This window comes from Ambystoma mexicanum, chromosome 7q (genome assembly GCF_040938575.1).
Source record: "Ambystoma mexicanum isolate Mex_15411 chromosome 7q, UKY_AmexF1_1, whole genome shotgun sequence".
Taxonomy (NCBI): domain Eukaryota; kingdom Metazoa; phylum Chordata; class Amphibia; order Caudata; family Ambystomatidae; genus Ambystoma; species Ambystoma mexicanum.
In genome coordinates, this window is record NC_090941.1 from 601,914,945 (window position 1) to 601,928,855 (window position 13,911).

Genomic DNA, 13,911 nt, shown 5'->3' on the forward strand with positions numbered 1-13,911 from the left:
GAAGGGTATGTGATGATTCGCCAGGTATTGTCACTTCTCCCCAAGGGGGAGCCCTTTCCCATGAGACTAGGGAGCTGCAGCCACTACCCAATAGTCCTCCTAGAGGTGGTTTAATGTGAGAGGACCTCATGCGGAGGGACTTCCCCTCTGGGGATGAGGACGATCACCTGCTGCCCAACGTCACACCCCAACCTTCTCTAACCTTCCCCCTCCTGCCGAACAACTTCCTTGAGAGTAGATCCATGTATTTCTGTAGTCTAGTAGAAACAGCCACAACAGAAAGTGCCAGGACAAGGACAAACACAGAAGACATCAGGATTCCTAACTGTGCTAGTACTGGTACCAGGTAGCCCCGATGATGCATGAAAATCAATCCATCGAGAACAAAACGAATTGGACAATCCGGCAGGGCGGGACTGGGAACATTGTATAAGAAGAAAATAAGGACTGAAGACTTGCTCAAGCCCAGCTGGGAGAAGCAGGTGTGGAAACCATCCAGGAGCAGGAGTTTCAAATCCTATCGGCTGACCGGGGATGCCAAAGAGCGGAGGACGCCGGCACATCACTGAGGGAGTTCTCTGTGGGTCCAGCAGGAGTGACTGCAAAAACAAAGCACAAAGAGCCAAGCAGACCAGTAAAGTGCAGAGCCGCTGCAGTGCTATGGAAGCAGGGGAGAGAAGCCTGAAGAGCCGAGAGACGCACCCCAGTCCCAGGAAGTCCCGGTGGCATGCCAAGGTTCCAAAGAAGTAACGGGGGGTACAAGAGAAGCAGAGGGGGGCAGGGTGGAGGAGAAATAGAGGCTTGAGCGGCTTTCTGCCTGTCCAGTAGTAACAGTCAAAACTATTGGGGAGAGTGTTTCCTCATCGCAGTGGCAACAATAAGCCCACCGACCACCAGAAAAGGTCCTGGGAACCCAACACAAGTGCATCAGGCATCCGAGGAGAACTTCCTCATTGCAATGGCAGCAATATGCCCACTGACCACCAGAGAAGGGAATGGGGCCCTAACACAACTGAACTAAGCATCAGAGAACTCCCTTGTTGCAGTGGCAACAATAAGCCCATTGACCACCAGAGAACGGTCTGGGCTCCTTACATAAGTGTACTGAGCATCCGAGGAAAGCATCCTCATCGCAGTGGCAGGGAAAAGTCCACTGAGGCTGCGTGAAGTACTTGGGACTTTGCTAATTCCACAAGAAGGGGGCAAAGGAAATATCAAGTGGATGAATACAGGAAAGAACTCTCGCACACCAGGAGAAGGGAGTCATTCTACTGGTGAAACAGAAAGCCCTTTTGATACACCCAAGAGACGCTATGGGTCAGAGTCCTTCCCCCTGGCTTTTGTGTGTACTATATTGAAGTGAGTGAACCAATACCAGGAGAAGGGAGTCATTCTCTTGCGTTCTGAAAGTGGACTACTGCAAAGGTTTGTTGGAACCACAAGCCAGGGAAAGGCAGTCAAAGAACATTTCTGGGAATACCAGGCAACTGCCAGGAGAAGGAAGTTATTCTCCTGGAGAAGGAACTTTATGTTGACTTATTCTTTAGTTGTAGTGGAAGCGATAGAAGTAGGTTATGACAGGACTGTGGAGTTTGATTCCAACAGACCTCATGAAAGATCCTTTAGTATTAGTACAAGGCAGGAAAACCCCTCTTAGAAGATAGTCAGGGTTTCTTTTCTTGAAAATAAATGTTTTTGCCAACCAAAATGCCACCGTTGTGTCAGCATCCTTCTTCGACACCCTTACAGAATGCCACCACTTGTGGCAACAAAATACTGTACATCTTGAAAAATGAAAAAATGCATGAATAAAATCATAAAAGCAAATATTTCACAGGGAAAGCGAAACAGAAAATAATGGGTCTTGAAAAATTCATCCATCACAGGGACGGTGTCAGTGTGTATCTTGCTGCTTAAGGCAGCTCATTTATGAATGCGGGACCCATGCTCTAAAAGGCAAGCATTGCACCCCTCTCTCTGCTATCATGCAAAGCATGTTTGGCACAGTAAGGCGCAGCTACTGTAAAGGCTTAAGCTAGTATGTAGGCATCCTCTGGCCTAGCACAGAGGACTGCATACATAGCACTCTATACAACACCAGCACAGGCGTCTGGCAAAGCAGCATGCTTGGTGGCTAGCTAGTTATGCAAACCCTGGTGAACATCATAGAGAGGAACAATGTATCATTTAGATACAGGAACAGAACACTGACGTTTTTGACATTGATAGCAGTGAACGTATCATTAATGCTCAGAAAACAGAGCAAGCCCTCTTCATTTAATCGTGTCAGTTTGCCCCAGAAAGGAAGCATACACAACCCACTAAGCCAATGTACATTTAATACAAAAAGAACAATAACAGTGTATGATAAAACACCAGCACCACAGTAAACAGAGCTATTTTTCCCCCTTCCAAGAGAACAGTTCTTTTGGATATGTACGTCAATGACTTTGGCAACTGTCATAATCTACTTTGTTTTGTCCAATGTTGCAATACTCCAAGCTCCAGTTAGGTATCGCAGTCGTATAAAAAGAAGATCTCGCCCCATCTGCAGCCAGCTCCAAAATGGAACCAGTTTGGAACCTGCAATTAGGAAAACCACATTTACTATGCATCCGACAAAATCATTTAGCAGTTCAAGGCTAACATTAAAGATGAGCAGCAATGGTCACGAAGACGGCATGCTTTATCATATAAGTAGAAGCAATAAATATATAGATTAAATTGGCTACAATATAAGCAGAGGTTTCATATACTGTATTAAACGAGCGGCAGCAATGTACTGTGTAACATACAGAGTGCATAGAAATAATGCGCGTCTTATCACCTAAAAGTAATGTGCACCTCATTATAGGAGGACGGTAATCAGGTTCTATGCATGGCAATACATAAGGAGGTAATAAGAGCCTCTCTAGGCTTTACTATTAAAGGTAATATGTGCTGTAAAGTGTTACATGAGCATAGGCAATGTATGCGGTCATGCAGAAGGAGAAATACTATGCAATGTGCTGTGTGAACAAAGAAGTGTGCCATATTAAATATATAGATGTAAAGGGAACAGTATAACACAAGAGGAGAATATGCAAAGAAGGTGTAATTTACACTCGAATACATAAGCATACAAAATGTGTGGGTGATTAGAACAAGTGAGCCATATTCCACAAAAAGCAATAATGTGCTGATTTTTGCCAGCAAAGATAATACGTATGTATATACATACATACGTACGTACTTGTGGATGGATGTATGAATGAATGGAGCTGCAGATAGTACAAAACTAACTGTAGAGCAATAGAGTGCTGTACAACAAGGGGATACAATATTACAGTAAAGGTTTGTTTCCAGGGAAACCAATGTACTGAAAAACAAAGTATTATGTGCTTAACCAACAAAAAGCTAAAGAGAATAAACATTTAAAAAAAGTATTTCGGGATAGCAAAGAATGACTAGCACATGATAATGAGCATCAATATTCTGCTGACACACCGCACCGTATGTAGGGGAGCCAGTGCTTCGGCATGCCCCACACTAGATGGTAAGAGACAGAATAGCTGAGCACCCGGACGGGGTCCAGCTGATGTAATCGCACCGCTGCATTAGAAAGATGCGGCAGAAGAAAAACAGGAAGATGGATCTTTTGAGAGAGATGGAAATACGAGACTACCTTATAAAAAAGGACAGCCTCTCTCTCAACTTCACCTTCTCTATGGAAAAAAACCCAAATAGGGAGGCTTAACAGACAACTCGTATAGCTCGCTCACATGTCTCGGAGAATTGACGACTACCAAGAAGACCACCTTAATGGTGAGCAATCTTAATGAACATGAATGCAGGGGCTCAAATTGTGTGCCCATCAAGAAAGTCAACACTAAATGTAAAACCCACAGCAGAACAACAAACTGGAGTGGGGAAAACTGCTTGCACAACCCCTGTAAGCACTGCAAAAGGAACAAGTTACTTACCTGTAACTGTTGTTCTCCAGCATGGGTCTGGCATGGATTCACATGCTCATGAATATTCCCCGTCGTCAGGCTGGGAATCCTCGGTAAAGAAAAAAATCAGTATCAGTTTTGTTTCTGATCTGTCTTTCTCAGTAGTAACCAATCACTGGTCTCTGGGTCATACTGCCCCCAGCCAATGACTGCCCTCTCCCTAAGCCCCGCCTCTGGCAGCCATCTTCCGATTTGCTAGCACACAAAGTGGCAGTATGACCAAGTGAAGAGCCGTAGAGGGGCAGGAGGGAGGGTTTGCATGTGAATCCATGCCAGACCCATGCTGGAGAACAACAGTTACAGGTAAGTAACTTGTTCCTTCTCCAGCATGGGGTCTGGCATGGATTCACATGCTCATGAATATAAGAATACATAGCAGTACACATGCACAACCACGGGAGGTGGCAAGGCTCAACATTAAGCATTACATAAAACTCAACATTAAGCATCTCTTACCTCCTCACCAGGCTCACCTTAAGCCAACAGGTTGCGCAGCACTGCCTGGCCGACTCTGGACTCCTCCCTGGAATCCCGGTCGATGCAGTAGAATCTCGTGAAGGTGTGCGTCGACCTCCACGTAGCAGCCCTGCAAATGTCCAGCAGGGGCACACCAGACAAGAACGCCGTGGTAGCATTCATCGCTCTGGTCGAGTGGGCTCTCGGACAGCCGGGCAACGGTCGGTTTGCCAACCGATGACAATGCATGATGCAGCCGGAGAGCCATCTGGAAATGGAAGTCTTCGAGAGAGCCTTCCCTTGGTTCACAGGTCCAAAGTTCACAAACAGCTGTGATGTCTTCCGAAAACACTTCGTTCGGTCCATGTAGAACTTGGCGCTCTAGCCACATCCAGCGACTGCAAAGTCCTCTCGGCCGGAGACAAAGGCGACAGGAAGAAAAGAGGTAACACCAAGGGCTCGTTGAGGTGGAAGTCCGACGGCACCTTGGGCATAAACGAGGGGTGTGTCCTGAGCACCACCCTCGTGTCGTGAAAAGTTAAGTATGGAGGCTTGCAGGATAGGGCCTGGATCTCTCCCACTCGCCGTGCGGAGGTGATGGCCACAAGAAACGCAGTCTTCCACGACAGGAATTTCAGTAGCCGAATGCAGGGGCTCGAATGGCGCCCCCATGAGCCTGGTCAGCACCACGTTGAGTTGCCACGCCGGGGCAGGGCCCTTCACCGGCGGGAACGATCGGAACAGTCCCTTCATAAATTCCTTCACCAGGCGATGGGACCACAAGGACGCCCGTCCTGTGGTTCTGGTGTATCGGGAGATCGCAGCTAGATGTATCTTGATGGAGGTGTGAGCCAGTCCAGCCTTGGCCAGCGACAGTAGGTACAGCAGTACTTGAGGGGCCGTAATCCATAGAGGGTTAATCTTCTGTGCACCGCACCAGACAGAGAACCTCTTCCACTTATGTCCGTAGCACTTGAGAGTTGAGGATGCCCTGGCTTTTGCAAGGACCTCTCTGCAGTCAGCTGGGATATTGTACCCTCCAAACTCTAGCGCTGCAGGAGCCAGGCCTGCAAGTTCAGCGACTCCGGGTTGTGATGAAGTATGGCGCCTCTTTCTCTGGAGAGAAGATCCGCGTCCGTCGGCAGCTTAACTGGTGGGGATGCTGACAAGTCCAGAAGGTCCGGGAACCAGATCTGCCTCGGCCACGCCGTTGCGACCAGGATCATGCTACACCGGGACCTCTTGAGCTGGTTGACGAGTCAGAGCAGCAACGGCAACGGAGGGAACGCATAAAGGAACAGGCCTTCCCAGGGGAACGAGAAAGCATCGCCAATGCTCCTCGGCTGGGGAAACCTGCTGGCGAACCTCTGGCACTTGGAGTTCGTCGCAGTCGCAAACAGGTCAATCTGGGGTTTTCCCCATCGTCGGAAGAGTCGATCCACTTGATCCTGATGTAGTTCCCCACTCATGGTACGAGCGCATCTCCCTGCTGAGTGAGTCGGCGATGGTGTTTTTTATCCCTGCCAGATGAAAGGGCACCAGAAACATCCCTTGGGCGACGGCCCAATGCCACAGATCCTGGGCGTCCTTGGAGAGGGCTGGGGATCTGGTTCCTCCCTGCTTCCGGATGTAGAACTTCGTGGTAGTGTGGTCGGTGAAAATTCTCACCACCTTGCCCTTGAGGGACGGGAGAAAGGACCTGAGGGCCCAGAACACGGCACAGAGCTCCAGGATGTTGATGTGGAGCTTCTTCTCCTCCGGGAGCCAAAGGCCTCTTGCGTGAAGATCTCTGGTGTGTGCTCCCCACCCTTCCAGGGAGGCATCCGTCGGCACCGTTATCTTGTGGGATGTGGTCTGAAAGTCTCTGCCCGCCATCAGATGAGCGTGGGTGCCCCACCACCGGATCGCTCGTCGGAAGGTCTCGTTGAGCGGAATCCCATCCTCGAAGCTGCCCGTCGCTTGGATCCAGCGGGAGTCGAGGAACTCTTGCAGAGGGCGCATCTGAAGCCTGCACAGGCGCATGAGATATATGCAGGAGGACATCATCCCGAGGAGGGACTTGATGGACCTCACCCTGGCCACGTCCGTGGCCAGCAGGCGCTGCACCTTGCCCAGGATGGCCTTCGTCCTTTCTTCCGACGGTGAGGCCAGGCGCCACTGTGTCGAGCTTTGCTCCCAGAAACAGTGCGACTTGCGACGGGACCAGGTGGGATTTGGGAAAGTTGATGGAGAATCCCAGGTCCGAGAGCAGCTGGACGGTCTTTGCTGTGTGATCCACGGCGAGCTCCCTTGTCCCTGCTCGGATGAGCCAGTCGTCCAGGTAGGGGTAGACGTGGATCCCCTGCAGGTGCAGCCGCACCGCCACCGGTGCGAGGCACTTGGTGAACACCCTGGGTGCCGACTTCAATCCGAATGGGAGGGCCTTGAACTGGTAGTGCCGTCCTTGGACCACGAACCTGAGGAACTTCCGGTGTCTTTTTAGAATGGGGATGTGGAAGTACGCATCCTCCAAATCCAACGACGACAGGAAATCGCCCTCCTCCAGTTGTCCCAGCACGTGCTGCAGGGTGACCATCCGGAACTTCTGTGCCTTGATGTACTTGTTCAGCCGTCGCAGGTCCAGGATGGGGCGCCATCCTCCTGTCTTCTTTTTTACTAGGAAGTACCTTGAGTATACTCCGGAGCCCCGGAGCCTCTTCGGGACGAGCTCGATGGCACCTTTTCTGAGCAATGCCCTCACCTCCAAAAGTAGTTGAGGGATGTGATTTTCCTTCCTGGCCACGGGTGGAATGCGGGGGGCACTTTTTTAGAAAATCGAGGGCGTGCTCCTGGGCCAGGGCATCCAGCACCCAACGGTCGGTGGAGATGGACTCCCACACGCTGACAAACTTTGCCAGCCGGCCTCCCACTGGGGTGCTTTGGTGGGGGCCCGACCCCGCTGTCGGTTCAATCTTGCTTGGCGGACGCATTGCTGCCTTGGCCTCCCTGGCGACGATGGCGTGGCCCCCCGACTTGCCTCATCCTCTATAGGCTTCCTGCGACGAGGAGCGGGCCGCTTGGCACCGTAGAATCCCTTGGAAGCACCCGGCTTGCCTCTGGCGCTCCGAAAGTACGGCCTCCATTGCCGGAGAACGCCTAGGGCCCTAGCAGTCTCTGTGTCCGTCTTGATTGCTTGGAGGGACTCATCCACCGTTTTCCCAAACAGGTTGTTCCCATCGAATGGCATGTCCAGCACCTTGGCTTGTACATATTGGCGGAAATCTGTCGCCTTGAGCCAACCTTGTCGTCTAAGGCAAACGCTGTTGCCTAGCTAGTGGAAACCGGTGTCGGCAATGTCCGTTGCCACCGTAATGGCGTGGTCCGACACCACTTCGCCTTCTTGCAAAATCTCCAGGGCCTCGGCCCTCTTGTCATCCGGTAAGAAGTCCAAAAGGGGGGCGATCTTGTACCATAACTCCCTGTCATAGCGGGCCACGATCGCGTGGGCGCTGGCCGCCTTAATCGTTGTTGCCGCCGATGAGATAACTTGTCGTCCGATGCGTCCAGCTTCTTCCCTTCGCCGTCCGGCGGGGAAGTTGACGTTGAGACCGATGCCCCCCCGTTTTCTTATTGGCCGCCGCTGAGACGATCGAGTCCAGGGTAGGTTGTGCCCTAAGGCACAAAGGGGCTGTGTCGGGGACCTGGTACTTCTTCTCGTACCGATCCTTCTTGGCAGGCGTCGTAGACGGGTTCTTGAGAAGGGTGAGACCCTCGTCCCAGATGTCATCCAGCAGAGGCACAGCGAGGACTGACTTCCTCCTGGCCTCGCGCTGTTGGTAAAGGAAACCTTCCTTCTCTTCGGGGCAGAGCTGAAAAAGCTTGGATGCCCTGTTGATCATTGCATGGAAAGATCCGATCTCATCGGACGGGGAGGCCTGGGCTGGTGATGGGAGCTCCGTCCCGTCGTCACCGCCGTCGTCGTCGGTACCCGTCGTGGCTGTGCCTGTTCCCGTGCCTGTTCCCGTGTCAACCCCAGGGACGGGGGACGTGGGTAAAGGCCGAGCAGGCCGCGAGGGCTGAGAAGGCGGGGCTGGGTGGATCCGTCTTCTCTTGTTCGGGGGGCTACCCGCCGGGACCGGCTCTGGTTCCTCCGTTGGACCTGGTACCGGGTCCTCTGTCGGTGGTAAGGGCAATTTCGTCCTTATCTCTGAACATAAGGATTGTATTGGCAACAAAATGGCCGCCGAGTTATCCTGCGGCTCCGGAGGCGACGGCTGACTAGGACCCTCGCCGGTACCGCCGTCACTCTCATCGTCACCCTCGTCAGGATCTCTCCCCATGGGGACGGGCCTCTTGGACGCCTTCTTCGAGGCCCTCTAGAACTTCTGCCAGCTCCTCCTCGGATGTTGTGTCCGTGTCCACAATGGCCACCGCCCCCCAACCCTCTTTTTCCACCAGGGTCTTCACGGGGGTCTTTTCGATGGGTCTGAAAGAGGCTTCCCTCCTCTGGGCCCCCAAGGTTGCCTCCACTGGTGCAGCCTCCACAGGCAGCTCCAGGGCCGCCGCGACTCCCTCGATAGAGGCCTTGGCTGGGTCAATCAAGGCCTTCACCGCCTTAGGCGCGCTTGAGGCCTTCGAGATCAACCGGGGCCTCTCCAGAGGCTTACCGGGTTCTCGGATTTCCTCTTCCCCGAACCAGAGCGTTGGCTCCTGGTTGATGGTGCTGGGGAAGGCGCGCCCTGCTTGGCAGCCGAAGAGCCCGACCGTTCGGCGCTCCCGGTGCCCGCAGACTCGCGGTGCTTTGCCTTCTGTTGGGCCCCCGTCGCTGGGGCGCCCTCACAGGACTTAGAAGACCACTCGGACTTCTTCTTCTTCTTCTCACCTGACGGACTCCTTCCTTCCAGCCAGTGAAGGTGTCAGTCCCTGATGGTCCGTTCCGACATGTTCCTGCAAAACGTACAGTCCTTCTCCACGTGCGTTTTGTCCTCACAAAGGCAGTAGAGACATTTCGAATGCTCGTCCTCCTTGAACATATTCTGTAGCTGGCATCCAGGGCAGACCCTGAACAGCTTTCCGGGCGTCGAGCTTCCTTTCTCCTGGGCCATGTTCAGATAGGCCGCAGAAACTTCTGGAATCCTCCAAGAAGGATAACTCGACAAAATCTTCACCCTTGAGGGGCGTAGAAAAATCCGACATGGATCCCCGTTAATCGGATGCAGAGACGGTGGGGCTTGAGGCTCTATTTGACCGAAAAATGAGAAATTCTCTTTGAAGAAGCATGAAAACGCAGCAAAAGCTCAAGAGCTAAACACAAGGACTCCCAACACTTGAGCGTGCGGTAAAAATCTGAAGATGGCTGCCATAGGCGGGGCTGAGGGAGAGGGCAGTCATTGGCTGGGGGCAGTATGACCCAGAGACCAGTGATTGGTTACTACTGAGAAAGACAGATCAGAAACAAAACTGATACTGATTTTTTCTTTACTGAGGATTCCCAGCCTGACGACGGGGAATATTTATGAGCATGTGAATCCATGCCAGACCCCATGCTGGAGAATGGTAGTTACTGTGCAGAAATAACCCTTTTGCTGGAGTTCTCTTAAAGACCAATATACTGGCCAAGTACTCCTTTGCAGTATCCATCTGCAGGCCTGTCCAGGCCAGAACAAGCATAATATCTAAAATAGAGGAGGGAAAATGGACATATCCAAAAGTACTGGGTACCACGTCCTGTGAGGCCACGGCCAGAGTGATCAAATGTGGACCCGAAAAAGCAGCCTACTGAGAAAAAGCGTTATAACAGGGATCGACCGGAATGCATAAAGCAGATTGAAGTCACACTTGCTAGTCAATTTGTAACCTAGCACTCCATGCCAAGGAAATGCCCTCGAGCAGATCAACTTGCACTTCCTCTTCAGAATGGAGGTGAAGAGGTTCACCTGAGGCGCTGGTCAGAATGAAAAGATCTTCTCTAGAACTTTCTGACAGAGCTCCCACTCGTGGGAAGCTGGAGACTGCCTGCTCAAAGCATTTGCTGTGATGTTCTGACCTCACCAGATGTGCTGCTGTCAGAGACAGCTTGCTCTCCAGAGCCCAGAACCACAGTCACACTGGTTCTCTACACAGAGGCAAGGAATCTACACCACCTTGCTTGTTATGGTAATGCATGGCAGCCATGTTGTCCATCAGGAACAGGACACATCTGCCCTTTACATAGGAGAGGAAGACAACCAGACAACGTGCCTGATCGCCCTCAATTCCAGCAAGTTGATGTGTCCCAGAGACTCTAAGGCAGAACCACAGTCCACTCACCATCAGATCTTGCAGGTGAGCATCCCAGCCTTGCAAAGAGCACCTGTAACTACTGTTATTTGGGGCCAGGGTTGCTGAAGAAATGTTCCCATCAGTAAGCTATCTCTGAGAGAATAACATACGAGGCATTGAGATGCATTGCTCGACACTCGCAAAAGATCTTGCACGTTTCCCTGAAATTGAGACCACTGACAACATAGTAGCAAATGAAGTGGCCACATGCACAACCAAGCACCATCAGAATGCAGGAGGCCTGGTTTGCAATGGGGCACCCTTCTCATGAAGCGCATGTACCTCCTCCAACAGGAGAGGGTCCGGATGGAGATGAGCGCAGGTAGGGAGATGGTGTACGGAGATGGTCTGGAGCATGTTGGAAAAAAAATGGAGGCAACACCCCTGACTCATGACCTGCAGGGTCCAAGCGTTGGAGATGATGCAATGCAACTTGACACTGAACAGGGATATTCTCCCCCACTGAGGTACAGTGTATAAAGTCCTCTGCATAGGGGCTATGTGTTGGGGGGGGGCGCATTGGGCACGGCAGTGGTGGCAATGCCTCCTCTCTGGGCTATGCAACCTCTACCCTGGCGGGGAAGACGACACAGGTGTTGCTTTTCCTGAGGGCACCTGTCCTCTGCTGCGGTGGGCATTGGAGATGGGGCAAAACCCCCTTCCCAGAGCAGCAGAAGCAGAGGGATCTGGAGCAGCTAAACTCACAGATTTTACTGTGGCCTTGCACGACTGGAACTTTTTCAAGGAGTCGTCTGCCTTAGTCCGACACGATTTGGCCCATCAAAAAGGCATGTCCAGAAGATTCAAAACGACATCTTGAGTGAACACGGAGATACTCATCCAAAAGTGCCACTTGAGGACTGTGCTCATGGCCATCGCATGGCTGAACAATCAGCTGTGTCCAGGCCAGACTAGGATCTCTCGTGATGCCGCCCTGCTGTCCTTTATAAGGGTATTAGAACCTGGACTCCCATCTCCCTCTGGGAGATGCTTAGCCACCTCTGACACCGGAGTAGAAAGGCCGAAGGAAATTGTGTCCAGAGTACAGGATTTATTCACCACCTGCAGAGAAAGATTGCCAGAGGCAAATACCTCACGCCTCCAGGAGTTCAACCGTATGCCCGCCCTGTCAGGGGGGAAAAGAAGGAGAAGGACGTGGTTTTCAGAGGCCTGACCACCAACCTCTCAGGAGTGGGAAGGCAGATGAGAAACATCCGGTCTGAAGGTGCAGAGCGATGCTTTTGGGCCAGGTCTCTGTCCACCGCTTGAAGAGAGGCTGACTTCTCCCAAGCCTTGAACACTGGTGCATCAATTTCCCAGTTGAAAGGTAGTAACGGTTCCCTTGACAGCCCCTCATCCAGGATGTCTGTGAACTCAAATTGAGCATCAAGTTTGGTGGGGCCCCGACAGGCCCAGTGTGTCGATAACCTTCCCAATTATATTTTGGAAGGAGGCATGAGGCTTTCCTGGAGTCAGTGCTGGCAGGATATCCAACTCTGGGGGGTGGGGGATGTAAAGGCTGATGGCCTCTTGCAAATCTCATGTCTCTTTGGAGTCAAGTGGCTCCAACCCAAAAGGAATGGCATCCCCCTACTTCGCAAAGATATCAGCCATCCTTGACATGAACTTGCCCAACCGAAGTGGGGTGTACTCCTGAGGTGCTTCTGTACTGACGGTGCCGAATTACCCTGGCGGTGCACAGGAGGGGGCGAAGAGCGCTTGCTGCCCGAAGGTGAAGACTCTCTATGCCCTTTCAGGACCAAATCCTTTTGAGCGGTGCCAAACCTGGAGGCGTGCACTCGCAGCCTCCAGAGTTCCCTGCTGGTTTGTGCAAGCACGGTAGGCCCCCTCTGAGCCACTGGTGCTAAGGCCGAAGCCGTCAGCACCAGGGTATTTGCAAAAACATCTACCATGTTTAGCCCAACGGTCTCCCATTCCTCCATGGTGCAGGACCGGGTGGGAAATGCTAGCTTCTGGGCCGAATCCTCTGAGGAGTCCTTGGATCGGTGGCTCCACTTCTTCAAAATAAAAAAAAAACAACTATGTTTGGAGGAATCGTTCGGGGAATTTGACCGCTTATGGTGCTGCTCCGTCCCTCTGCGGGCTGGAGAGAAGTCTTTCTCTCTGACTCATTCCACACCCAGCGACTTTGAAATAATCATCTTGTCCTTGTGATAAGTGAAAAGCTTTACGGTACACCTTCAGATGTATTGATTGATACACTACTCAATCCTGCAGATCTTGTTCCTCATTCAAACAGTAAAGGCAAATCGTGTGGGGGACAGAGACAGACATATCTCTGGCAATTTGCACAGTGCTTAAAACCCTGAGGCGTTACTGCAGTGGGGCATGATGTAGTTGGTAAAGGTTTTAGAATTGTGTTCCTATTGAGTGTATAGAAAAAAGAGGTCATGGGGCGAAAGTGCATCAATATATATACTGGCACCAAGGTCATGTCTGGCATGGGGTGTGTAACGGCATCAAGTGGAGTAACCTGGTGGCAAAAATATTTCAAAAGGACAGCTGCTGTGGATAGAGATCATCATAGATGAAGAATCTGTGAGACAAAGAAATCCATTAGAAAAGAAGGGTGAAGTACCCTAGGACGAATGCTCATTTTTGTAATAGCTATTCTCTCCATCCAAGTGATATAAATCACCCCCCCCCCCATCTATCGACATCCTGGCAGTTGGGTTAAAAAAGCTGGTGCTAGTTATTTGTGCGTAGAGAGGAGTAATATTTTGGTTAGGTGATTGCCCAGCTACTTCAAGCTCTTTGTGGCCCAGTGAAAGAGGACGATCTTTGTAAAGCTCTATTCTCACTTGACAGTGTTAGGTTCAGAATCTCAGATTTTGATGTGCTAACCTTAAATCCCAACACTTCCTCAAATATACTAATTTTAGGGAGAGGCTTCCAGATACCACTAGCCTCTAAAAAGACCCAGTTTGCGCTCCTCCCCCTTCATGTCAACTCCCAGATGTTTATTTGCTGCCAGATGCACATTGTGTCATGGTGCAGGCACCCAAAACCCTGAAACTGGTGGGGCCATCTCGGACTTTGGCCCCCTTGGGGGCTTATCAGACCCCAGCCAGGCTCACCTGGACTCAGTCCTGGCGTCGCTGGTGCCAGGCTCATGGAGGTGTAGTTAGATGGTCCATTAACT

General features: G+C 51.6%; 1 protein-coding gene across 1 annotated transcript in view; it reads right to left on the reverse strand.

Annotated features, from left to right (window-relative positions):
- Nucleotides 1–2,322: 2,322 nt before the first annotated feature.
- The window catches only part of ALG5 (ALG5 dolichyl-phosphate beta-glucosyltransferase), a 275,306-nt gene continuing 263,717 nt past the window's right edge, over nucleotides 2,323–13,911 (reverse strand). The window contains exon 10 of the mRNA XM_069639106.1: nucleotides 2,323–2,583. Within this exon, the coding sequence (XP_069495207.1) occupies nucleotides 2,468–2,583 (116 nt within the window). The 3' untranslated portion in view covers nucleotides 2,323–2,467. The remainder of the gene's footprint in view (nucleotides 2,584–13,911) is intronic.